Source organism: Papilio polytes, unplaced genomic scaffold (assembly GCF_000836215.1).
Source record: "Papilio polytes unplaced genomic scaffold, Ppol_1.0 DF820956.1, whole genome shotgun sequence".
NCBI lineage: Eukaryota > Metazoa > Arthropoda > Insecta > Lepidoptera > Papilionidae > Papilio > Papilio polytes.
This window is the reverse complement of record NW_013528248.1, coordinates 1,084,149-1,110,626: the sequence shown is the minus strand read 5'-3', so window position 1 is coordinate 1,110,626 and position 26,478 is coordinate 1,084,149. Positions and strand designations below refer to the sequence as shown.

The window sequence follows — 26,478 nt, the reverse complement described above, 5'->3', positions numbered from 1 at the left end:
TCCCGACTACCCTCAACATCTATGCTAAATTTCATCTAGATCCGTTCAGTTTAGGCTATTCCTCTAACACTAACAAATATCCATCCATCCATTTGAACTTTCGCCTTTATAATATTAGTACTTCATCATCATCATCAACTTGCCCTTATCCCTTACGGAAGGTCGGCACAGTATGTGCTGCTCTTCCATACATCTCTATCAGCCGTCATATCTGTATCCACTCCTTTCTTAAGCATATCCTCTTTCACACAATCTACATACTTTTTCGGTTTTCCTCTACCTTTGAAGCCATCCACATTCATTCTTAACACTTTCAGGTTTATGTCACCATCGTCTCGTCGCATAACATGTCCATACCAAGCTAACCTTTTGCTTTTCAATTTCTCCACCACTGGCGCTACTTTCAAACTTCCTCTAATATACATTTTACTTAACATGTAAAAATAACTGCACTATGTGTAATAGAATCGTAAATGAGAAAATATTGTGTGTCAAAATTCTAAAAGAAGCACAATAAATATTAATACCCCATTAATTACGGAAATTCATTACAAAACAACACACTTTACAAAACATCTCGAACAGTTTACAATTTTGAGATCAATTTTTAACCGTATTTATGCAACATTCAATTAACATCTTACAATTACGTTTTGTATTTTAAACTGACACTGGTCAGTTCACGATCCTTTCGAAACTTCGAGTAGGGGAGACAGGAGTAGGGGTGGTAAAACGAAGCGACGCTCACTTAACGTTTTACATGCTGAGAGACTGTCGTCGTGTGAGGCCACTCATAAAAAAAACAACTGTCACTTTTTCGCGGCAACAAATTTTGGTTTGACGTTTCTGCGTTTCCCGCGTAATCTTTTGATTAATTTTTAGTGTGGTGTTTATGTGTCAGGATTTTTTGGCTAGTGCGACGGCCGTGTGGAGTGTGGGACGTGTTGTGTGTGATGTACTCTGCCGCTCTAGGTCTTGAGAGTGCAGCATGAGGGGCAGCATCTGTCAGATTTTGCTGTTGGCGCATGTCGCCTTTGCGATTACCGGACCAAGGGTAAGGGAGACAAATTCCTTAATTAGCTATATATAATAAAAATTAGTAAGCATAGTTCTATTACATTTTAAAATTATCAATGCCTTTAATTTGTATTTCGTACTTTTTTTTTTCTTTCAAATATTCCTTTCCACGCATGGCGTTCGGTCCTTAATAATCTGTGGAATTGATAAAAATTTAATTATTATTTTTATATATCTGTGGCCAGAAAGTTTTAAATTTTCTATAGTGTAAAAAAACTAATATGTGTAAGTATAGAAAGTTACATTGGTAAGTAAATCATGCAAGATAAGATAATTAATGATTTGCTGATATTGTGCGGGAAGTCATCCGTTGCACACGCACGCGGATACAAAGGCAATTTTTGACATCGATCTTTACCTTTTTTTTTACAAATAAAATAAAAATTCAAATATCGTACTAATGCGACCTTAATAATTTTTTTAAGAAAATAAAAAGCAAGCAATTATTATATAATTATAGTATTTTTAATACTTACTTAATGAAAATTTCTTTCGATATTATTATATGGAAAAAATGTTTACAATGTCCCAAGTCTGTCATTGGCTCTTGGATTCTCAGATCCTATAGATTTTACTTAAAAATACCATACGATATTTAATATTACTTGCAAAAACGCATCAAATTACACGAATATCAAAAGACGACCATCGCTCAGTGAAACTCTGATATGAATCTGCTTACCCAAGTTTCATAATAACCGTGCGATTTTTCTTAGATACGTTAACATATTTAAAACCTCTTTCACATTTAATTTCTCAACGCAACATAAATCGGCTAGAAAAACGAAATTATAAAAATATAGATAACATACGTTTATCTGAAAGTAATTGCTTGATGCAGGGTTTAAGAATAACAATAAATGTTTTTACTAGCTATCGCCCGCAACTTCGTCTTCGATAATTTCAGCAAGATTGCGGCTATCTTGAAGAATAGATAGATGGATCTTCTTTGTTTATTTCTCAAGAATATTCATCTTCTTTCTTACTAATATTATAAATGCGAAAGTTTAGATGGATGGATGGATGTTTGTTAGAGTTTGTAGGCTGAACGGATCTCGATGAAATTTGGAATACATGTAGAATATGGTCTGGAAGAAAACATAGGCTACTTAGTTTTTTTTTAATCCCACGAGAACGGAGTCGCGGACGAAAGCTAGTTGGGAATATTTAAGAACTTCGCTGTAACATAAAGTACGGGTTTAAGATGAGTACGTGTGACCTGGTTAAGGTAAAAGTGAAATGCAGTAACCATGAACTCGTGAACATGCGACTTGAAGTTAGAATAGACAACACATGCTAAGTGCTTCCACAGACATACAAATTCAAAGGGAAAAGTTCTTTAGATTACCATGGTAGCGTGCATTGCAAATATAGTGGGAATTATCCTAAGACAACACACGTATTTAAAATTTTAATTATATAGTTACTAGCTTTTGCAATTACAAAAGTAAAATGTCTATATGTTCTCTCAAACTATGTTCTATTTGCATCATTATCGAGTTCAGCAGTTTAGGCTACAAACTTTATCAATCCATCCATCTATCCAAACTTTGGCATTTATAATATCTGTAAGATAATAATACTGGCCGTCGCAAGCTTCTCCGTCTGCGCGGAATTAAAGAAAAAACTTAGTAGCCTGTGTTCTTCCAGACTATACATCTATACCTTTCAGCAAGATTCTTTGAGTCGTTCTTAAGATATGTGGCAACATCCATCCATCGAAACTTAGGAATTTACAGTAAAAAATAAGATAGTTTGTAGAAAATTTGTTGTTGCCAATTGATAAACGATTTTCGTATAAAATATTTCAAATACTTTCTATGTCTAACCCAGAAATGTTATTCGAATATTAAAAGCGGGCGTACACTTTTGACCAAACTATCGCACAACTGCAGATTGTTGATTGTTTCGCAGCTCAACTGTTTAGTTGCACGACTAAAAATCGAGTCATGTTCGCACCATATGTAACATATATAGGAATACGCGAAACTAAACAGTTGTGCGATATTTTAGTCTAAGGTGTGCGCCCGCTCTTACAGAAGACATTGTGGCGTGTAGAAAGTATGATCATTGTACGAGTTCACGGACGTATTAAGAATGATTCTACGTAGACATGCGATGTTTTCTTATTAAAATAATTTATACATTTTATTTTAAGAAACTTAAGTTAGTATTAATCACTAGTTATTCCCGCGCGGCTTCATCCGCACGAAATCATAAAAACTTTTATTGTCTACATTTGTCAAATTCTCAATTGCAAATATCAAAATTACCGTTAATAAACTCGCTTCCTTAATGTTGGCAGCTTGTAGTTTATGGTCCTTTTCCCACATGAGGATTTTTTCAATTTATTTACCTCATAAGTTTAATAGCGTGAAAATATATAGCCTAAAGCGTGTCGTAAGTGTAGGACATTTTATTAAAGGAAGAATTATTCAAAAATATGCTGTGATTACTGACATCCTACGCCACAAAGTAATGTGTGTATACGCTTTATTATATTAGTATATATTACAAAATTTCAATATTATTACTTCACGTCTAAAACTAGCAAATGTGAATATGTCGATCCAATAGCGTATGTAAGTCAGTATTCCTGTCTAACGATTCGTTTTTCTTTAATCTTTTTTGAAACGATGAGTTGCAGGAATTCATATTTTACGATCCTCTACTACTTATAAATTGGCTAAAAGGAAGAATATAATACATCGATAAAAAGTTTCACGTCTGTACCTATAACTCATCTGCATCCATTCATAATTAAAAAGAAACTAATCTGCATAAATATGCATTAGCGGTAAAACTTTAATTTCCGCTAACCCACAAGATCGCTTATTTATTAATAAGATGTCCAAATTTATTCATATAGTTTCGTATTCATTAACAAAATAAATTACAAGAAATTCCGCTTACATAATAAGTGACGTAACTGTCGTAAAACGAAGGAAGAAAGTCTTATGAAATGAAAATAAGGACAAAACGAAGATGTGAAATTATTGAAAAAATAAATACATCGTTTGGAAGGTCTATTTGTTTTAAGATTCATATTACAATTCCAAAAATACGACAATATTAAAAACAATAGAGCGTCGGTGGCATAAAAACAATAGAGGTTCGATTCCCGCCACGTACCAATGTGATTTTCGAATTTACGAATTTCATATGTACATAATTTACCCGAGGTTCTTACAGTGAAGGAAATCATTGTGATGCTTGCACATATCGGCAAAGAAATTCAAAGATATTTGTGATGTCAACCGGGCCAGCATGGTTGACTAAGACCTAGTCACCTAACTTAGATCAGGCTCCGATCTTCTAAGTGGAGACGTATAGTGAGCTGATGAGGAACAATAGGTCAATAGAGTACAAGCTATTACAATAATATCTCCTACAATATATTAAAACGACTAGCAACAAAATAAAATGATAAACTTTGGTAATACTTTAAGATCGCTATCCTTAGCTGTAGACCTTTTGAGTTACATTTATAGGTTACGTAAGGAGTTACGAAGTTTGCCGCGATCTCTTCCTAGTATAAGTTCGTGAAACAACCGACCCTTTGTTACGTTAATCTGATATTATAGGTATATTGAATGACATAGTTGTGCATACATTTGTAGATTACCAACTTCTGCGTTATAATGCATAGTTTTTGACGCTCCCATTCACAACTGTAGGGTATCAAAGATATACTCAAACATATCAATAGCAATAGGATTGTCACCTTATCGAATTTGCCTCGAAGTCTATTTTTGACCGACTTCCCAAAAGAAAGAGGTACTCAATTCGTCTGTATGTTTTTTTATGTGTGTTAAGGCATAACTCTGCCGCTAGTGGACCGATTTTGATAATTATTTTTTATCCGAAAGGTAGTGCTTGCAGGTGACCCACTTTTTTGTTTTATTTTTGGAGTCAAAGACTACGACGTGACGAAATTAGGGGTCTTTTTTGCTTTCTTCGCTGATTTGTATGTACAGTCTACAGATTTGACAAAGATGTCTACGACTCCAGAGTAGGTCTGTTCTTTTTTATGTCTGTATGTTTTCAAGTTGACAACCCTAGTGTAAAGTATATCTCGATAAGTTGCTAACTGATGCAGGATGTGGTCGCTAAGTGTGTCAACTGTGCGATCACTTTCTATAGACGAGACGAGACGAGGACGGGGGGAGGAGCGGTTACCGCTTCAAACCACTTTCCGTTTCATCCGTATAATTTGTTTCTCATCAAAGGTTAAGTGTTATGTTACGCAGATATTGCATAACCAATGCACGTTTTGTTGATTAACTTAATATGTGGTGTGGTATCCAATTCATCTATATAAAGACAGACTGTCTATTTTCCCATTGATATAATGGATTTAAGAAACTAATAATGTAAGTAATGGCGGAAATAAAACGTCTATATCTCAGTACCAGCTGTTGATCAAATCTTCGACAGCGCGGATAAAAAAATTGTAATAAATATAGCCTACGTAACTCAGTGATAACGGAGCTTTTTATTGGTGGAAGATTTTTTTAAATCGGCCCAGTAATTTGAAGTTATTCTAACATATATGAAAATCTAAAATTACGAATCTTTTCTCTTTATAATATTAATAAGTGTAGATTATCATAGTCAAAGTTTGGATTGATGAATTTGTCATAAACTCCACGACGGTTACTTAGAATCTTTTAACAAAAATAGATCTAAAAAAATAGCCCACAGACAAAATATCCAGAACAATATAATTAGATGCAAGTGTAACAAACAAAATTGAAACACGCAATAAGTCAATTAAAAGCTTATTTTGCTTTTAAATATTGACTATAAACATCTGTACAAACTGACATAATATATCCTCTCGTCTATTTGATAAACTAATCTCAATGAGTACTAAAACAGGGGTCGTTCACCTAATACTGTACACGTAACCAAGTATTATGAAATTCAAAATATTGCATAACATACTTTTACACTAGACATGCAGTTTTGTTAACAGTTTCACTGCAAACCTTCAGACCGGAACGAGTATAAGCAGCTTAACACTTAAAGCCCGCTACAGACGCTCAGTTCTGACATTAATAACTGAACAGTTTTATAGAGGGGAAAATTCTAAGTACGCTCATCTGAGCACTCGTATCTACGCTACATGGCCTGGTGTATCGATCTCAGGCTTGAGCGATGGTACAACTGAAAAGTTACAACAGAACGTTTGTAACGGGCTTTATTTTCAACGATAATGACACGGGTCAGTGGCGCTGTGAACGCTTACTAGACTTGCAATCTACATCTCTAGGTTTTATCTCAATCTTGTAACCATAGGAACCTGTACATGTCTATACTAATATTTGAAATAGAAAAGATTTCTGTATAGATTTTTATATGTATTGAAATAACTCAAAAACTACTGGGCAGATTTCAAAAATTACACCACTAAAAAGCTACGTTATTTTATTGAGTTTTACTCAGTAAGGTTATATTATTTAACTATCTTTTAGTTCTACGTGGACGAAGTCGCGAGCAACAGCTATCTATATGCGCAGTAAAACAATCTGCAATGGGATATTATAGTTAACGAAATTAGACTAGACTGAAGTTGTAGGTAAGGATGTGCATAAGTTAATGCTATCCGCTATCAAATTTCCCCTCTGATATATGGTCAAAAAAGTTTAAAATCACCCAACATTGTATATTGTTGAGTTTAGAAAACATGTTAAGTTACAAAGTCCAATACCTGGTAGGCGAAAAGGAAAGGCCACTTTCGTCGTCGTATGTCAATTGTGATTCAAACCGGCTACCACTCATCTGCGTACAAACGTGACTGGGAAATAACTTAAGATAAATCGTTCGCGTAGAATGTTGGGTGCTCTTTAATCATTTGAAAAGCTATTCTATTAGTACTTAAGAATCCGAATTGAATACCTCATCACAACTGTTGGGCGATTGTCGAATGTTTCGCAGCCAATTCAACTGTTTAGTTGCACAACTAAAAATCGAGTACTGTTCGCATCATATAAGCTCACAGGAATAAAAGAGCGACTAAACATTTGTGCGATAGTTTAGTCAAAGGGCGCGCTCTTAATGGTCAGCCAAATTTATATATTTAATACTCCCTTACAGATTCTTATACCTCAATTTATGTCTCAAGTAAACAATATGTATTCGTATACTTCTTAGCAATTTAGCTGTGAAAGTTGTTACCATCTAGGTGCTAACAATACGTTTCACGTCTGCAAGAACACTTAGGTAATTCGAATAACAAAAGTGCAATAATGTTGCCGTGTAAAACATTTTCTCAAATTTATTATGTTTATAGCTCTTTTTTTTGCTTTTTATGTACATTCGTCGAAAACTATTTAAGAGTTTTCTGTGCCACTCTTGTTATAGTTAAATGAACATCGATTGTCATTTGTTTTAATTAACAGCTCTCAAATGTAAAGATAACATTCGTTTTCACTTATTACGCAAATTAGCTACGAAACCACAACAATTATTCTCACAAATATTACAAAGAACAGCGCGAGTTTCTTACAATTGTGTAAAAATTTTCAATGACAATTACATCAAAGATCATTCTAAAAGTTTTATAAAACTACGCCTGCATTGTCTTCGAGATTTTTATTACTTTGTTTGTAATTAGGTCTACTCACCAAGGTTGGGAATTTTATAAAAATAAACGTAATTTAGTCCTTCAAACTCAATGTATTATTTATTTATTTATAAGGGCATTTATTAAAATCTCAACTATTACAGCTACCGTCGACTTTAAAAATTATTCTTTTGGATAATTCATTTAAATTCAAGAATTCTTACATAAATTAATATTCCGTAACAACAAACTAATCGACTAGACACATTTCTCCTTATCGTATTCCGCTTGGAAGCTTGAAGTATTTGCTAAATGAGGAACTAAATATCATAAGAGAACATAGGCGTAACTTTACAATTGAAACTAAACCAAATCATTGGAACCTTAACCTATAGTGATGTAGAGTGATGACAGATTAAATCCCTTTTTTCTTCTATCTTGATTGGCAGTCATCTTAACACGATCATTTGCCTCGACTGTTTGTCGGTATGTATTTCTCGTAGCTCGGCGCGCGCACGCGCACAAAGAATGCACTTTCGTGTTACTGATGCGTCACATACGTTCATGTTTTGTCGTCTCTGCCGAGAAACGTGTTCCAACACACGAATGAGCGATTTAAAAAGCATATCCGATTGTTATTATTAACACATTGACTTCTAGTTTGTCCTATGTCAATATCAACAAATATTATTTGTTGTGATAAAAAAAATAAGTATTTGTATCTTTTTCAGATAGAAAATGATTTCGATCGAAGCAGACAACCTCCGGCGGATCATCCTGGATTCAACGAACATCAAACGAGATTTGGAATCAACTCACCGCTTCAAAACTTCCAGCAACAACCCTTACTGACCAGCCCTCCGCCGCAGACTATACAATTCCAACAATCTATCTTTCAACAATCACAACATCAACAATCACCGCAACATCATCCATTGCCACAAAATCAACAAGCCTATGTACAACAATTTGGAAATGTAGGACCCCCTCAAGGTATCCCAAGTAATATTCAAAATTTACCGAGTAATATACCAATCGGTAACACTCACAACTTGCAATTCAATCAAAATCCTAATGGTAACCCAAATCTTAACAATTATCAACAACAAAACCTGAGACAATTATCTCAACAAAATCATAATATTCTTCCACAATCTATACCAACTCTCGCTTCATTCCAAAATAATTTGCCTTTAGCGCAAAATGCACCTGTTTTTAACTCAAACCCCAATATTCAAGGCAACGGACTAAATGTCGCACAACAAAGACCAACCCAACCTGCTTTTCTTCCAACTCCTTCATCATCACAAAATCAACCAATTTTCGGTCAGCCCAGTCCGATCACAATCCAGACCGCTCCGAACCTTGCCCCACAAAACTTTAATTTCGAAAATTCCCAACTACCTTTCCAGTCACAATTGAATCAGGCGCCGATATTTTCGAACGGCCAAACGACTTCCCAACTCCAAAGTTACTACGAACAACAGTCAAAAGAAAATTTAGAGAAACTCAAAGAGCTTCAAGAGAGACAACGAATTATTCAAAAGCATCAAGAGTTTGTAGAGAAACAACAACAAAAGGAACAACAGAAAGTAGAGAAGTTGCATGAAGAATTTCTTACAAAACAAGCGACAAAGACTGTACCAACATTAGCTACAACTGAAAGTTATGATAACTTCTACAATCAAAATCAAGAAAGACACAGACCGCTTCTCCCTCACGAGACTGATTTATTCAGGAAAGCACTTGAGTTATACGAAAAGGAACATCCGACTACGACTACATCAACTACAACAACCACTACTACAACTACAACAACAGCTCGTCCCCCACCCAGGTACAGATCCAGGACCACTTCAAGACCGAGAAGTCCGCCACAAGACCGAAATAAACAGAAACTTTACAACGATATAAAGAACTTGCTCGAGGAAAGTGAGACCAAAGGTTTTGACGAGAATCTACGCGCAAAGAGTGTAGAGTTACTTCAAAAACCAGATATTCTAAAACAACTGAAAGTAGCTTTAGCCGAAAATCCGGAAGACTTCAACGAGAAAAACTTTACATCTCGCGAAATATCTCTTAATGGACAAAAGTTTGAAGTAATAAGGACATCTAATCCTAATTTGATCCCGAGAGGAGCAATTACAGCTGATAGTTCAAACATAGCTAAAACTATTGCCGCAAATCAGGAAACCGAAACGCCAAATCCAATATCATTCGATGACTTGACTAAGGACGTTTTACCGCCTGGCGCGAATTACGAACTTATCAAACAATCAGATAACGGAAAACTAGAAGAAGTTTCTAACATTCAGAATTCTATACAAGGTAAAAAGAAAGTTACTTTTGTATTCCTTGAAGAGCAAGACGATGGCTCATACAAAGTGAAAGGTGTTAAAGCAAACGGACAACAAACTGAGGAAGGTCCAGAAGTGGAAAGCATTATTAACAAAATAAAGAAAGGTGAAATACAATTACCTGGACCTACAAAGATTTCTAATGCAGCGTTCACGTCAACAACTACACCTGCGCCAATTCCTACTACTGAGTACACAGAAGGACCGCCACGGAGTCCCTCGAGTTATAGCAGCTTTATAACAACAACTAATTACGGAACTTTGGGTCATACTAATCCGGTAGTCCATACTACTCCAAGCACCGTTACATACCGGAATACCGAAGCACCAATAAGAACAACACAACACCAAACTCAATCATATCCTTCCTTGCCACCACGGACCACCACAGAACGATTCCCAGTAAGATCATCAACTCCTCGGTACATATTAAATAGAAGCAATAACCAAGACTTGACACCAAGAGCGTCTTTCCCAAGTACTACAGTTATTAACAGCACGCCAGCCTATAGAACTACGACTGATCCCTTAGTGGTTATAGGAAGTAGTGCAGCACCACCAACTGAAGAAGCAAAATCATTTCCTGCATATAATGCTAACCCCGGTAACATTAATCCCGGACTCGTAGACATACTTAAGGAGAACGGACTCTTCGCGACAGCCAAATACCTGAGACAATCTGGGTTAGACACGATTTTAAATGAAACAGGACCGTACACTATCTTCGCACCTACGGATAAAGCATTCAGGACATTATTAGTCCAACTTGGTGGTCCAGATCGTGCTGAAGAGAAATTCAGGGATAACCCGAGATTGCTAAGCGGGGTCAGTATTGAATTTAATTACTTTTATTAGGCAAAATTAGTATGCATTTTTCATGTTATTTTACCTGTTCTAGCTTCTTCTTCATCACGTAATCCCTGGTGCGTTCGATATCGCGTCCTTACAAGATGAGATGACAGGAGTCTCCCTCGCTGGCACACAGCTGCGGGTCAACCAGTACGACATGCACGATGTAGAGTGGAACGAAGTCCGCGTCACCACTATTAACGGCGCTAGAGTACTTGACGACAAGAAAGACATTAATATACCACAGGTAAATATATAAAATCACCCATTCCAGATAGTTACAGCGAGAACATTAAATCATTTTTGCATTGCATTTCATGTATTTAACTGTATTTGTACTTATTCCAGGGCATAGCGCACGCCGTAGACAGAGTAATGTTCCCTCTACCGGTAGGTGACCTGGTGCAGACACTGCAGGCGGACAGGGACCGCCGCTTCACCATCTTCCTCAAGGCAGTACAAGCCAGCGGTTTCGCCGACACATTGTCAGGTCAGTTATATGATTTGTTTAAGGCTGAATAACAGTAAAAAATTACGGACGAATTAAAAATCTCATTGTAATGTTTTAATTTTAACTACCAACAGAAAGTAAAACGTACACGGTGTTCGCGCCAACGGACACGGCGTTCGGTCGTCTGACGCCGAGCGAGCTAACTCGTTTCGCGGAGAAGGGCGCGGCCCGGGCGCTGGTGGCGCGGCACGTGCTGCCCGGCACGCTGTACAGCGCGGGCATGCGGTACTACCAACTACGCAACTCTATGGAGGACGCTAAACCACTCACGCTGCAGAAGAACTCAGGTAAGTTTAACCGATGTTTCGAAGACAATAGAAGCGCCAAAATAAAAACTACCTGCGTAGTGATGTTAATTTAACGTAAGTTAATTATTTTGTGTTGAATTTCAGGTCGTATCAAAGTGAACAACGCTCAAGTAATCACACACAACATCCCGGCCACCAATGGCGTCATCCACGCAATCGACAACATATTGTGAACACACGCGGCTGTCACAATTACCCGCCAAATTAGCTTCAGTGAAGCTCGGACGCCGACATCTTGGAATTAACTTTTTAATTTCTCGGCTTCGCTGACTGCCTTTGTACAGCCACTAACGTTTTGTCTATGAAAATTGTTTTAAGACTGTAAATATAAAATTAGGCTAAGATAATAATTTATACTGCGTTTTTAACTTGTAAATAAAATTATTGACATACTAAATATTTTGTTTAAATAAAACAAAACCAATATTAGATAACTATTTATTTGTTTTTTACACACACTCGCACAAATTAACTAATTAAGTATCGACAAATTTGTGACAACTTCATATCACTTACAATTTTTAAATAAAATGCATAAATTAACTGTCCTAACTATAATTAATAAACAGTCCGTAATTGTGGACTCACGATGTGTCCAAACTGTCCTTTATACTGTCAATTACAAATGTCAAATTCAAAGTTATTCAACAATGGGATTTCTTTTAATCAATCAAGTAAAGCTTGGTGAAAGGGCTGCTGCAAACGCGGTTAGTTCCGTCAGAAAACAAGGCATAGAAAATGAGAAAAAAATATCTTGACATTAAAAAGATGGCGCTAGTGAGCTGTCATAATACCCACTGGTATAGGCATCCTTATTGGTATAGATATGTATTCATCAAACATAATCAAATGTCACATTTTAAGGATTTAACTTTGCTAACATCATTTTTAATTTAGCAATCTCATCATCTTTGGCAGCCAGCTCTTCCCGCAAAGCCTTTATGGTCTCATCTTTGTCCTCCGATAGATACTTCAACTCTTCCAGTAGTTGTTTTGTATCTAGCCTCTTAGTTGGTCTCCATTGAACAAGTTTACCAATAATATGGGCTATTTTCGGGTAGTTGGCAGTTAGTCGAGCAGGTATTTGCCCTTTTCTCAAGTCTGTAATAGTTTTAACTCGTTCCATTTCTGTACTGAACTGCTCGACCATCTCTAGAAGTATTATCCCCAAGCTGTACATGTCACTCTGGAAAGAAAAAGGAAAAAATAATTAAGATATCTACTAATAATATGGCTAAACAACGAAATTATAATTTTATGGCACAATTACTTTAAGCGGAATTCTAAAAAAACATTGTCAAAATGATAAATTACTAGTGACATAAAATATGGTTCACACTTCTTATTATAGACTAGTTGTGGCCCGTAACTGTTCTTGCTGAATCAAAAACTTAATTAGAAGTATATATTTCCAGACAATGTTCTATGTCTTTGTTATATATCAGCAAGGTCTTTTGAATAATTTTGGAAATACATAGACAAACATGCTTCCATCAACCTATACTTTTTGAATTCGTAAAATTGCTATTTTACCCTCTCCAGTTATATTGAGATACAAAAGTTAATAAACTCACCTTTGGATTACATTGTCCATCAAGTTGTTCAGGTGCTGCATACAAATGTGTACCCAGAGCCAAACCACTGTGTGATTGCTGTAGAGGACACGCCAAACCAAAGTCACCCAACTGTACTAATAAACCGTTCTCACTGCGTTCCACAAATACATTGCTTGGTTTAATATCATGGTGGATAATCCCCCTCGAGTGTATATAATGCAGACCACGGACAAGTTGGGTGAACATGTCCATAATAACGTCAATATGTGTCCAAGAGATCGGGTAATTGCATTCCGAGATAAAAGATGTGTCAAAACCTGTAGAATCACTTGAATCACTATGCTGAAGCGTCAGATCGTCAGAATTTTTCCTCGACAATGGCAAACGACTATTTCTATTATCCAACCATTGCTTCAGTGTTTGGTGACAATATGTCATTTGTATGTAAAGTGTGGCCCATTTGAGGTTAATCCTGGAGCAGTTTTCGTAATCCTTACCGGATAAAATCTTGCACAAGGCATTCTGGTCATCAGGTGTGATGGAATCATCATCACTGTCACTTTCTAATTCCTCATCGGAGCTCTCACCTTGCTCAAAGCTGCTAGAGTTTTTGAATGATATCACAAAATCAGATTGGCTGTTATTCCTTGTTAGCTCCTTAGAATCGTGTGTTTTAAATGATTTTACTATATTCGGATGCGCTGAGGATATTACATCAGAGTTCATCGCTGAAAACTCATCACTATCGTCCAAATTTAATTTGCGTTTCTTCTTTATTGTCGATTCAATCATTGGTTCCAACCAGGCAGCTTTATAATTAACAATATTAGGATGGTTGAGGCTGGCAATAGTTTTTACCTCAGCTAAATGTGTCATAATGGAGTTCACATTGGATGACTTGATGTATACTTTTTTTACCGCATATTTAACACCGTCCAGCCTATGAAGAGCTTTGAACACACTACCAAAGCCTCCGCCAGCGATGAAACATAACTCTTCAAATTCTTTATGGTATCTAGACCATTCTAGACCAGATGGTTGGACTATAGGCCAGGTGATAGGCAGAGTGATAGGTATTTCCGACCCATTGGCTACTGTCACTAACTGGTAGAGGGCTCTTTGATACTGACTTCTCATGACCTCAAACTCACCCATTGCATAAGAATTGTCAATCAAGTTCATACTATGAAGTTTTTCACATATTGTATTGTATAATTGGTTAGCTCTATTGTAATCTTTCTCTAGAAGGGAGCACAGCTGTTTGACAAGAGACTGCACGAGAAGACTGATGGGTGTGGTTGCTGTTGTATTAACAATGTCCACTTGCTGCATGCTTTGACTGAAGAGAGACTCTCTGCGACTATTAAGTTCTAGACCTGAAAATTGATAAACATTTATGTGAAAATGAATAGAGTGGTAAATTTAAGTCTACTGTGTGTGTAAATATTACTTATGTAGTAAGATGACTCAGTAAAATGTAAAATATGGTTCAAGAATTGTATATATAAGCTGATAATATTGTGCATTGTCCTTGTGGTTTATTATTGATAACAGTGTTACATTTTGTAATGTTAGCCATTTCGTAAGTACGTTTACCTATAGTTAAACTTTACATTTCATTACATTTATTAGGTTTATTTCTAAAACTGGTAGTTAATAGTCATTATCATTCGTTGCAGTAGACACTTAATACATTGCGTAATTTCTTTCTTCTAGAAGGTTAAGAGTAAAAATGTATTAAATCATACAAAAATTATGGAAGAGCTTACCTAAGTCAAATGATTTAACAGTCGCCAGAGCCTCCCATTTATCTTGTTTTTGAGTTTCCATTACGGTAAATTTGGAATTGTCGACTAGTGGCTAAGATGTTCAATCCACGATTTTAATTCAGTAAAATATCTTATTAACATAATCACGCAAAAACCACTAGGGTTTCACTACTGTTTTGAAAGAAATACATATTTTCTCACACTGGAAATATCAAAATACACAAATAAACAAATAACACCACAATCACACGCAATAATATGATGACAGCATGAAAGTAATAAGTACCACGTCCAACAGGAATGAGTTCTATCTGTACATCTTGCATTAAATTAAAGAAAATAAAACCTTATTTCAACGTGATAAGAGTCTTGTTGAACGCAAAATGATATTGAAACGAGTGAGAGGGCTACAAGTGTCCGCCATGTCCCTTTCCAACAGTGACCTAGAGTTGCCAGATATCAATCCTTTCGTTGTTTGTAGAAAAATAGGCGATTGATGAAATGTAATGCAGTAAAAATGGTCGCTTTTTTAATGTTTCTAAATATTAATAATAATTTGTTACCGACATGTTGAGGCAATATTATTTGTTGCTATGGGTAAAACCTTTTTAATAGGAAAATGTTGCGATTGGAGTATAGGTTTTCTTTTATTTGTTTGAAATTCGGACACCTGAACTGACAACCCCATATGACATCCCAACTCGGACTTTAATGGCGGAGTCTTTTTGATTTCGTGATATTTTTGAAGAATTTTAGTTAAAACGGCAAGAATTTTTGTCGTGGAGGCCTGCCGAAGCGAGTATAACACTGATTGTGGGTTAAATTTTCACAGGAAATAGTTTTAAATATAATTTGTTGGTGAAGAATTCTGGTGACCATGCATGACTATCCAATCATAGTTCAAGAACAATTAATTTAAACACTTATGCGTTTATTTCTTCCTTTCTCTATTAAAACAACACTGTTTTAATTTCAGATTTAAGATATAGGAATAAGCTTGGTTTGCTTCATAAACTTCACAGGACATTTTTCACAAGAATTTAGCAATCTCTGATTTAGAATCATGTAGTTTGTATTGTTTTTTAAAAAATACAATAATGATAACACTATTACGTCAAAATCCATCTAAAGAAATAAACAGCTGACGTCAGACAACAAAAACTAGATTTTTTTATAATCAATGTCCTTTAATCATATTTTAACATAGTCACCATCGCCAGAGAGGGATAAAACGGACAGTTAATAAGGTCTCACTCGGCTTCAATTTTTCGATTATAGCTCAATCCTGTTCTAGAAGTACATCTATGGATGACAGATACAGATAACAAAAATGGTGCATGTGACGTACTTGTGAGTGACACGCAGTAAAAAAGTGTAAATAAAAAAAAACATTTGAAATCACAAAATTCTATTAACAGAGAGATTTGGAAAACAGATACCTATGTTATGAAATGCAGAGTTTAAAATTTACTTTATGAAAATATGGTTTTATAAGTCGTTTTGCACAAAGTCGTTTACTAAAATATTATTGATTGAACGCAGTTTTTTCTCTACTCAAAATTTGATATTGACTGTTATCTGTTATGTTATTTAAAAAAAATCAAACCATGTGTTTGTAAATAATTAGGAATATTGTTGAAAAAAATATATTTCTAACATGAATCTTCTTCCTAAGACCCACAAGGAGTTCAGTGAGAAAGATTACTGGAATAAGTTTTTTAAGAAACGCGGTAATAAAGCGTTTGAATGGTAAGCAATGATACATAAAAAAAAACATTTCTAACTTTAAATTCGTTTTTACAATGTAATGTTCATTTTTCTCAGGTATGGTGAATATTTAGAACTGTGTGGACATCTTCACAAATATATAAAGCAAAAAGATGCCGTACTTATCACAGGTTGTGGTAATTCCAGCCTTAGCGCCGATCTTTATGATGTCGGTTACACAAATATAACAAACATAGACGTATCAGAGGTTGCTATACGACAAATGAATACTACAAATGCTGCACGAAGTAGTATGAGATTCTTACATATGGATGCTTTAAATATGACCTTTGAAAATGATGTTTTTAATGTGGTATTAGATAAAGGTACCTTAGACGCGTTAATGCCGGATGATTCAAAAGAAACAAATGAAAGGATAGACAAGTATTTCGCTGAAATAAAGAGAGTTTTAAAGCTTGGTGGTCGCTTTTTGTGTATATCTCTGCTTCAAACACATATTTTAAACAAATTAGTTAAGGAATTCTGTGACAAGTCTTGGATGTTCCGCATTGTAAGATGTCATGAGGCGGAACAAAAAAACAATGAGAACGGAGATGGAAATACTTTACCAGTGTTTGTTGTTGTTGCTACCAAGTTTAAGGAACTACCAAAATTAGTAAGAACCTTATTTCAATTTATTTCCTAGGATTATTCCCAACCGTCACCCCTCTTAATCTATCCTATCTATCTATCTATCTAATAAATCCCACCATTTAGTCCCACTAGCACCGATAAGGTGACAGATGGAACCATCAAGATATAATATAAGTTTCAACTGTCCCCTCTTCACATAAGGTGGGACAGATGAAACTTTTTATTCTCATCTGTCCCCGCTCGAGTACAGAGCGGGGTGATGGTTGGGTATATTCCATTTCTTATTGTAAATTTTACTGCTAAACTACCTTTGAAAAACTTGTTTCTGTTTTGTTAAAGAGTAACAATTTGTTTTGTACAAGTTTTAGTGGATACAATATTTCCAAAAACTCTATACACAGCTTTCTTCACTTCTATAGTATAAGTTGACAAAGGAGCAAGTGGCCACTGGAATTTAGTTGAAATAACAAAGCAACAACTATCCATAGACATTCTTGTAGAGAAATATTATATTAACAAAGCCATCAATATATTATGAATACATTTTAACCAATATCTATGTGTGTCAATAATTGACTATAAATTTACTATCTGTTATAAAATAAAAACAATAGTAAGTAGCCTATGTGTTATCTATGACAAATTTCATTGAGATCCATTCACCAGTTTTGACAGAAAACTAGAATAAACAACCATCCGTTTAAACTCACATTTCTAATTTTAATAATATAAACCTGTTTAAGATAATAGAGGTATGCATGGCTGGAGAGAAAATGATCAGACTGGAGACATCACAAGAGTTACAGGATTGTGTGAAATCTGTTCAGGATACAGCATTTGTTACTAATGGACTTGCTAGGACTAATTTAGATGAGGATGATGAGGTGAGATAAGTTGGTTTTGGCAGTTATTTTGTTAAATAAATAAATCTATACTAATACAAGCTATCGCCTGTGACTCCCTACACGTGGAATTCAAAAACACAAAAGTGAGTTGCCCATGTGTTCTTCCAGACTATCCTCTGCACCTATACTAAATTTCATTGAAATCCATTCAGCCGTTTAGGCTACAAACTCTAACAAACATCCATCCATCCATCCAAACTTTTGCATTTATATTATTAGTATGAGTAGGAATATAAAGAGAAGTATTTTTGTATGTATTGAAATAACTTAAAAACTACTGGGCAGATTTTAAAAATTATTTCGCCATTAGAAAGGTAATTTATCTGTGAGTAATATAGGGTTTATTTTTTGATTCCTTACGGACAAAGTCACAAGCAACAGCTAGTAACATAATAGTAATATTGTTTATATTGGAGTTTCATTATGGTTTTTGATAACCCTATAGTAATGTTGATGGTTAAAAAGTTTGATTAATGTAGATTTTTTTTAATTTCAACATTAAAATCATTTTGAATTCAAATTGTCCAAAAAAAAATATGCACAAAACCTTGTCTTCATTGAGATTCCAACATAAACAAAATCTTTTAAACCTGTAATTTAATATGAAAGTGACCTTGGCGTAATAAAATAAATACGACTACCAGGTCTCACTGGACTTAATGCAACCAGGGGAGGAGACACCTCGCTACACCCTGTATGTGGTTGATCAGAAGCGCTCGCAGGCCGCCAACAAGTATGCAGTCTTTGTTGTGCCGCAGGGCAGGTAAGGTAACACTGTATATCCTGATTTTATCAACTTTTAGGTATCAATTAATGATCTGAATTTGTATACACATTGTATTTGTATACATATTTCTACAGATTTTTGACCGACTTCCCAAAAGAATGAGGTACTCAATTCGTCTGTACGTTTTTTTGTGATAAATTTCTATGGTTTTGTTTACTTTATTAATTTTATAAGTATTCAAGTTATATAGTGTTACAGCGATGTTTGTCGATATTCTACTCTGACTACCCCTAGATTACACGGTCGCTATAGTTTATAGTTTTTAATGTTTACCTGTCTTAAAATACAAGTTTAAATCTGTCTACATCGCGGTCGGTCCAGAAGGATCGTTATAATATTTACATCGTGTTCTTTGGAGGCGGCTGGCGTGATGCCCGATACATGGAGCTAGGAAAAATAAATTCGGCAAAGATATATCAAAGAAAATACCTTTATTATGTTATAGATTTATATGTATTGTGGTTCCCCTTGTTGTTTATATTCAAACTAGCTGTTCCCGTGCGACTTCATCCGCATAAAATTATGAAAATTTCATTTTATTGTTTACATCTGTCAAATTATCAATTGCAAATATTAAGATGACATGACATGATGACAAACCATGACAACCTTGCTTCCTTGATGTTGGCAACAACTTGTGGTCTCTTTCCCACATTAGGATTTTTATCACAAATATTTACCCCTAAGTTTAATGGCTTAAAAATATATAGCCTAAAGCATGACGAAAGTGTAGGGCTTTTTTTTAAAAAAAAAGAATTATTCAAAAATATACTGTAATTGCTGACATCTTAGGCAACAAAGAAGTGTGTGTTTACGCTTTATTATAATAGTATAGATTTATAATTTAAATCAAAAACTATATATAAGTTTTACACCATTATATTTTGATAATAGTCATTAAGGGACTTCCTTAAAATAACATTAATAACTACTTAAGTAAACTAAATACAGTCTCTTAAACTTGCGTTTACAAAAATCAATCGAGTTACCTTACGGGTGACTTTTATTCTGTAGTTTGAAATAACGTGACTAAATTATTTAGAATATAATAAGATGCCATATCCAGTTTATTGTATATCTGTATTCTTCGTGAGATACCTCTCAACCCACCCGCGAACAACAACAAAAGCACAGTGCGTTGCCTCACTATCTCACTTCGCGATCGCTTTCAATACGGAGTGCACTTGAAGAAATCTTTTTTATTTATTATTAACAATTATAAGTTTAAGCTCGAAGTTTTGCAAATTAAAAGTGGTAAAAAAATCCCAGTAAGTAAATTTTTTCATGCATGAATATTGATAATTTTTTTTTATTATTTATATTTAATAAAACATCAAACAAGTTTGGCGTACAGAACGCTAACCCGCGAACAGTTATCAAAAAAAACCCCAAAAATTACAATTGGTTTTCAAAGAATGTGTTTGTGAAACGAGATTTTTTTTAAATAAACTCTTACTAATATTATAAATGCTAAAATTGAGATGGATGGATGTTCGTTAGAGTTTGTAACCCAAACTCCTGAACGGATCTCAATGAAATTTGGTATAGATATAGAGGATAGTCTGGAAGAACACACAGGTTACATGTTTTTGTTCTTGTAAATTCTACGCGAACGGAGTCGCTGGCGAAGGCTAGTAATAGCTAAATATGAGTTAAATGATTTGTAGAAGACCGTGTCAATTAATATATTCAGAATTATCAAAATTGTAATTACATGGAAAATGTGAAAATCTGTCATCTCTACTTACTCTATTAAGTGACAAGCGTGATGGTCAATTCGATTGCACATGTTGCGGGCAATGTCCAGTGAACTGCAGTCAACATCCGCCCACGTCCTAAGAATAAATATAGATTTGAAATAAATATTTTTCTTAGGAAACGCAAAAAATACGCATTCGGTTTGTAAACAGAGATAAAAATAGTAAACATCGTCAAGGTTGAATATTTATGTTTGGTTGAAATAAACAAGGAACGGACACACCCACTTTTCGTCTTCTGGCGTTAGGGTAGGCCACGATAGGGCGGCCGCCCAGGGCGCTGCCAGAACGGGGCGTCATAGGTCTGCAAATCACTCGTAAACCCTATTTCTGCAGTTCCTTACGGGTACTTTAAAGATTCTAAGTGCAGTAACTTATCTAAAGTTTTACATTTGTTAAACTACCATTTAAAACTTAATTCTTCTGCCTATCCCTTTGTTTTAAGGGGTGTGTGTATGCGTGTTGACGAGTGCTGAGTGATGTTGCAATGGCACGCCCACATCTCGCATAGCGGTATGATTTACACTGTAAATACACGCACTGGATAGCCGCCCAACTATTCTAATTATTAAAATTAACGTCTAAGATATAAACAACCATGTGACCCGTTTTTTGGTTTAATTTATAGCTTTATACTTACGAAAATATCGTTCCAAATATTTTTTTTTTATCAATCGAAGATTTAAATTCTTTCACCATAAAAAAGCTACGTTGTCAGTGAGTAACATAGGCTGTTTTATATTTTTTTAATTCGACGCGGACGGAGTCATGAGTGAAAGCTATTTATAATATTAGTAATAAGTAAGATTTAACAATTTTGGATTGTCTATGGAGGAAAATCTGTCCTCTACAGGAGCTTTCTCGTGGCAATTGTTAAACTTGTAATTGCAAACGTAACTCTTCAGGGAGTCAGAGTGGTTGTTCGGCACACCAGCTGGTAGACGGCAGCTGCAGCAGTCTGCTAAGTTCTCCCGGCTGGCGGTGGTGCTGCTGCGCCGAGGACAGGTCTACCACAGCCTCGACGCCGTTACCGACGAGCTCGCGCACTCTGCTAAGATGTTAGCTCCTAACGGATTCTCGGGGCAGGTGAGTAGTTAGATAATCTAGACTATAGATTCTCCTCCTTATCCTACTCCCGTAGGGTCGGCGCAACAGGTTTTTGTCGTCCACATAACTCTATCATACGTCATCTCAGTCATCACTCCCTTCTTGATCCTGTAACCTTTCACGCTATCCATTCCCCTTTCTAGGTCTACCTCTATCGGTGTACCTCCACACTCATAACTACCATTCTCCTTGTAACATGCGATTCATCACTCCTCATAACATGCTCATACCATGCTAACCTTTTACTCCTTACCTTCTCTACCACTGGGGCTCTCTCAAACTACTCTCTCTCTACTCTCAAACTTCCTCTAATATACTCATTTCGTGTCTTATCCATTCGTGTTACCACACATCTATCTTAACATTCCCATTTCTGTCACATGTAGTCTCCTTTCATCCGTTCTTTTACTGCCCAACATTCAGATCCATTCATGAGAGTTCTCACGACTTAATCGATGGCGGAGTCGCACATAAAGATAATATTTCCCCTGCCTGTGTTTGCGCAACCGTCAAATACATTTCCCTTCCTTAAGACTTAAGAAGTATTAATTTGTGGTAGGTTTAGGTAATTTGCAGTACAATCTGTGCGGTATTTGTTCGTCCAGATACCGTTTCTGTCAGTGGGCAAGGAGGTGGGGCGGCGCGCGGCGGTGGCGGCGGGCAGCTCTGCGCTGTCGGGCGACTTCGTGGTGGAGGACGTGGACGTGGCGGGCAGCACGCACCGCCGCCTCGTCTTCCTCGACAACCAGTTCCTGGTGCAGTCGGAAGCTAGGCTGAAAACAGGTAACCAAAATTATAAAGGGGAAAGGTTTTTTATTTTTGTATGTAATCGATTCACGTAAAAACTACTAGGTTGATGTTAAAAGTTCATTCGCCATTAGAAAGGTAATTTATCTGGGAGTAATATAGACTATGTTTTTTTTTTAGTTTCGCACAGACGATTTGTGAAAAACAGCTACATATATTGTTTATATTTTAGTAACAGTATTGTGAATGTGAAAGTTTGGATGGATGTTTGCCCACAAGTTGAAAAGTTTCGATGAAATTTAACACATGTAAAACTTTGTTCGGTAGAATTATCAGTAAATTAGTAAGTAAATGTATTTATGTTTTTTCATTGCGCTCGGACATAGTCACGGACCATAGCTAGTCATAACTAAGATTTTGCGATGAAATTGAAAATTTTTTGTTTATTCGGTTTTAATTAATTAGAAAATTTTATTTAATAAATTCAACATTTATATATGAGTACTCCTTGAATTTACTATTTAAATTATTGACCGACTGCCCAATAGAAGGAGGTACTCAATTCGTCTGTATGTTTATTTTTTGTTGTAAATAATGCGTATCAAAAATTTTAAACATAATTTTAACCTACAGTCTTACATCAGCTAAAAGATTATTATTTAATTTCCAGTAAAAAAGAAGAATAAAACGCGTACAGTGGTAGACTTCGGTTTCATATCAACGTACCACGCTATAATGTGCGTGGGGGCGCAGCTGCGGGGCGGGGGGCGGGGCGGGGGGCGGGGCGCCGTGCTGGGGCTGGGCGGCGGCGGCCTCCTCATGTTCCTCCGCAGCTGCGTCCACGACCTGCAGCTCACCGCCGTCGAGCTGGACCCCGCCATGCTGGACGTCGCACACAAATACTTCCACTTGCAACTTGACGACAGACTTCAAGTCCACATCAAAGATGGACTCGATTTCTTGAAGGATGAAGCGGAGAAAGGTGACTTTATTGTGTTATTGTCAGTTATAAGTTCAGAAATCTATCTACACTTTTGAACCCTTTAAAAACTTTAACATAACAAATACAATATCAAATTTGCTAGATACTTGTATGCCAGTTCCGTTTACATACGTATAGTTGACACAGTAGCTTGAATTCAAGTATACCAGTTACTGGCATGTATATTCCCGTCCTAATGTACGACCATTTTAATTAGTGTAAATGTATTGGAAATTGTTATTATATCTCAGTATTATATTAGAGTAGTTTTCTCCAATCATCTAGTAAAGTGAATATTTAATACTAGCTTTCGCCCGCGACTTCGTCTGCGTGGAATATAAAAAACGTGATTAGCTTACGTGCTCTTTCAGACTATCAAATTTCATCGAAATCCGTTCAGCAATTTTACAAACTCTAACATACATTAAAACTTTCTCATTTATATTGTTATATATACTTTTATAATTGTAAAAAAAAAACTGTGTGTAATGAATAGGCTCAAAAACTGGGCCGATTTTAAAAATACTTTTACCGTTAGCAAGGTAATTTATTTGTGAGTAAAATAGGCTATATTTTTATAATATTTTATAATCCACGCGGACGGAGTCGTGCGCTAAAGCTAGTGAAATATAATAAAAATAATGAAATATAAATATGTACTTATGCAGGTGCGCAGTACTCGGTGGTGATGTACGACATGGACAGCAAGGAGCGGTCGCTCGGCCTCGCCTGCCCGCCGCCGGCCTTCCTGCAGCGCGCCGCGCTCGCCCGCCTCGCCGCGCTGCTCCAGCCGCACGGTCGGTGCGCCACCACCACCACCACCACCGCCAGCTACATCTCCCCACTGTACTGTTATGTGGTAGTGCCCGCTTTAACATGTTAGCAGTGCAGGGCCGGCACGCCCTCAGTAATACCACGACCACACAGAAGACACGCGTCAAATGGAAGCAATTCCGTGTACAGTCTGATGAGTGTGGTGCCGGAGGCCTCATTTAGGTCCCTTTCTCTTTACCATCCTTTTCTTGTAAGGAGAGGTTGGGTAGGGGAAGTGGATTTGACGGTGGAGGAGATGCATAGGAAGGGGAAATATCCTCTTTATGTGCGTCTCCTCCTCCGTCGTATAAGGGTAGACAACGCATCTGCAATTGCGGATGTCTATGGGCAGCGGTCGCTTCGCCATTTCGGCGGATTCTAGTGGCCGCTTACTCGTTTACCATGTTATAAAAAAAAAGCATGGGTAATGAAAGTGGATTTGACGCTGGAGGAGATACATAGGAATATGATATAAATTGTTTAAAAGTACAGATGCGTTGCCTACCCTTAATCGACAGAGGAATCGAATTGCGAAAATATCTAAGCGGATACTACCACTGTCATCGTCTTTTACTGTTTTCTTATTCCTAAGTACAGTCGTGGAAATCTACAGTGTTCCATTTACAAATGCCTTGTTCCTAACGAGACAGATTACGTATCTCATTATGTTGCAATAGGTTAATAATGTGTACGAAATGTAAACGCGACAGCTTTTAAAGTGGAACACCGTTGGAATCCCTAACTGTACCCTTCTTCAAAACCCTTTCTTATAGTATTGTTTGTCTAATTTCAGGTCATTTCATACTAAACTTAGTATGCAGAGATGTGAAACTGCACGATTCTATAATAAATACGCTTAAAGAATACTTTAAGCATTTAGCTACGGTCAAATTGTATGAAGAAGTGAACGAGATTGTGTTCGCTAGGAACAGCGCTCCGTACACGATGGAGGAGCTGGAGACGGCAGCTAAAGATCTGAATGCGAGAGCGAGACAGAAGAACTTGGTGAATATAAAGTGTGTAGATTTGAAGGACTTTTTGCAATCAGTGACTATAGTTTCCTGAGGTCCGGTGAGCCGGGGACTCTAAGAGTGAGATTTCTTAAGTGTAAGAGAAGAAATTAACGTATTCAATGAAACTGTTATGTAACTGGAAGATTTACTTTACTTATAGTAAATAGGTATGTACCAAACCCTAACAATATTTACATACCTTTGACTAAACTATCGCACAATAGGCAATATTCATATGACGCCAAATTGTACCAAACTTTTTTTAAGTATACTTTATTACTATAAAAACAGTCCTGCAAAGATTTTTTTAAATATAATGTGATTTAGTGGCAAAATTTAATCATTAAAAAGGGTCTTTTTTCAAATTCCCCCGCTAAGTTCTAAAACGCACACTATTGGTCGAAGCAAGTGGCTTATCTAATATGGCGTCGCTGTGTTCACAACACACAGTTCATTTACGTTAGTTTATATAGAAATACACTCTTGAAGTATTTTACTGTAAACACGATATCAAAACCAACTTTAAAATAAAAAATTAATGAATAGAATTATTAATTACCATTTATTTGTACCAGGAATAATAAAAATGAATCGATTTTTGACTTTTTGACCTTGAGAAACTTCTGTGTTTTACGTCGAAGTGACATCTGAGCGTATGATATGAATGGAATAAGACGATTGACGTCAATTGTCTCATGACAACTCCGGTCGCGTTTTAGTCGCTCCAAAATGGACGTAATTTTATTTTATTATTTTTAGCTCAATGGTTGAATATTTTCGCGACATTTTTTCTTTCTGGTTATTTTATAACAAGTATATTTTATACAAAAATACATGCATATTCCCTATTGCAAAACAATCGACAATCGCACAACTGTTGTGCGATAGTTTGGTCGGAGGTGTGCGCCAGCTCTTAGTGTTAATGTTAGAATGTTTCCATTGTTATTGTTTTAAGTGAATTGACATTAGTGTTGACAGATCCGTCACTTGTTTGACAAACTGACAAGTGTT

The 26,478-nt window shown here is 36.1% G+C and overlaps 3 protein-coding genes across 3 annotated transcripts; 2 read left to right on the top strand and 1 right to left on the bottom strand.

The window, feature by feature from the left end:
• Positions 1-748: 748 nt before the first annotated feature.
• LOC106110024 lies at positions 749-12,067 on the top strand. The gene is made up of 6 exons (XM_013291703.1): positions 749-1,054; positions 8,377-10,827; positions 10,901-11,098; positions 11,200-11,341; positions 11,437-11,649; positions 11,755-12,067. Exons 1-6 carry the CDS (start codon positions 989-991, stop codon positions 11,841-11,843), a joined length of 3,159 nt encoding a protein of 1,052 aa, XP_013147157.1. The 5' UTR covers positions 749-988; the 3' UTR covers positions 11,844-12,067.
• A 27-nt stretch (positions 12,068-12,094) lies between these two features.
• Positions 12,095-15,265, bottom strand: LOC106110025 (eukaryotic translation initiation factor 2-alpha kinase 1-like). The gene is made up of 3 exons (XM_013291704.1): positions 14,996-15,265; positions 13,245-14,602; positions 12,095-12,856 (listed from the first exon to the last, which is right to left on the bottom strand). Exons 1-3 carry the CDS (start codon positions 15,054-15,056, stop codon positions 12,530-12,532), a joined length of 1,746 nt encoding a protein of 581 aa, XP_013147158.1. The 5' UTR covers positions 15,057-15,265; the 3' UTR covers positions 12,095-12,529.
• Positions 15,266-16,553: 1,288 nt separating this feature from the next.
• Positions 16,554-25,724, top strand: LOC106110038 (methyltransferase-like protein 13). The gene is made up of 9 exons (XM_013291720.1): positions 16,554-16,744; positions 16,820-17,378; positions 18,100-18,240; positions 18,906-19,024; positions 21,711-21,891; positions 22,518-22,695; positions 23,330-23,641; positions 24,310-24,438; positions 25,248-25,724. The coding sequence occupies exons 1-9, from the start codon at positions 16,653-16,655 to the stop codon at positions 25,517-25,519; spliced, it is 1,983 nt and encodes a 660-aa protein (XP_013147174.1). The 5' UTR covers positions 16,554-16,652; the 3' UTR covers positions 25,520-25,724.
• The last annotated feature ends 754 nt before the right edge of the window (positions 25,725-26,478 follow it).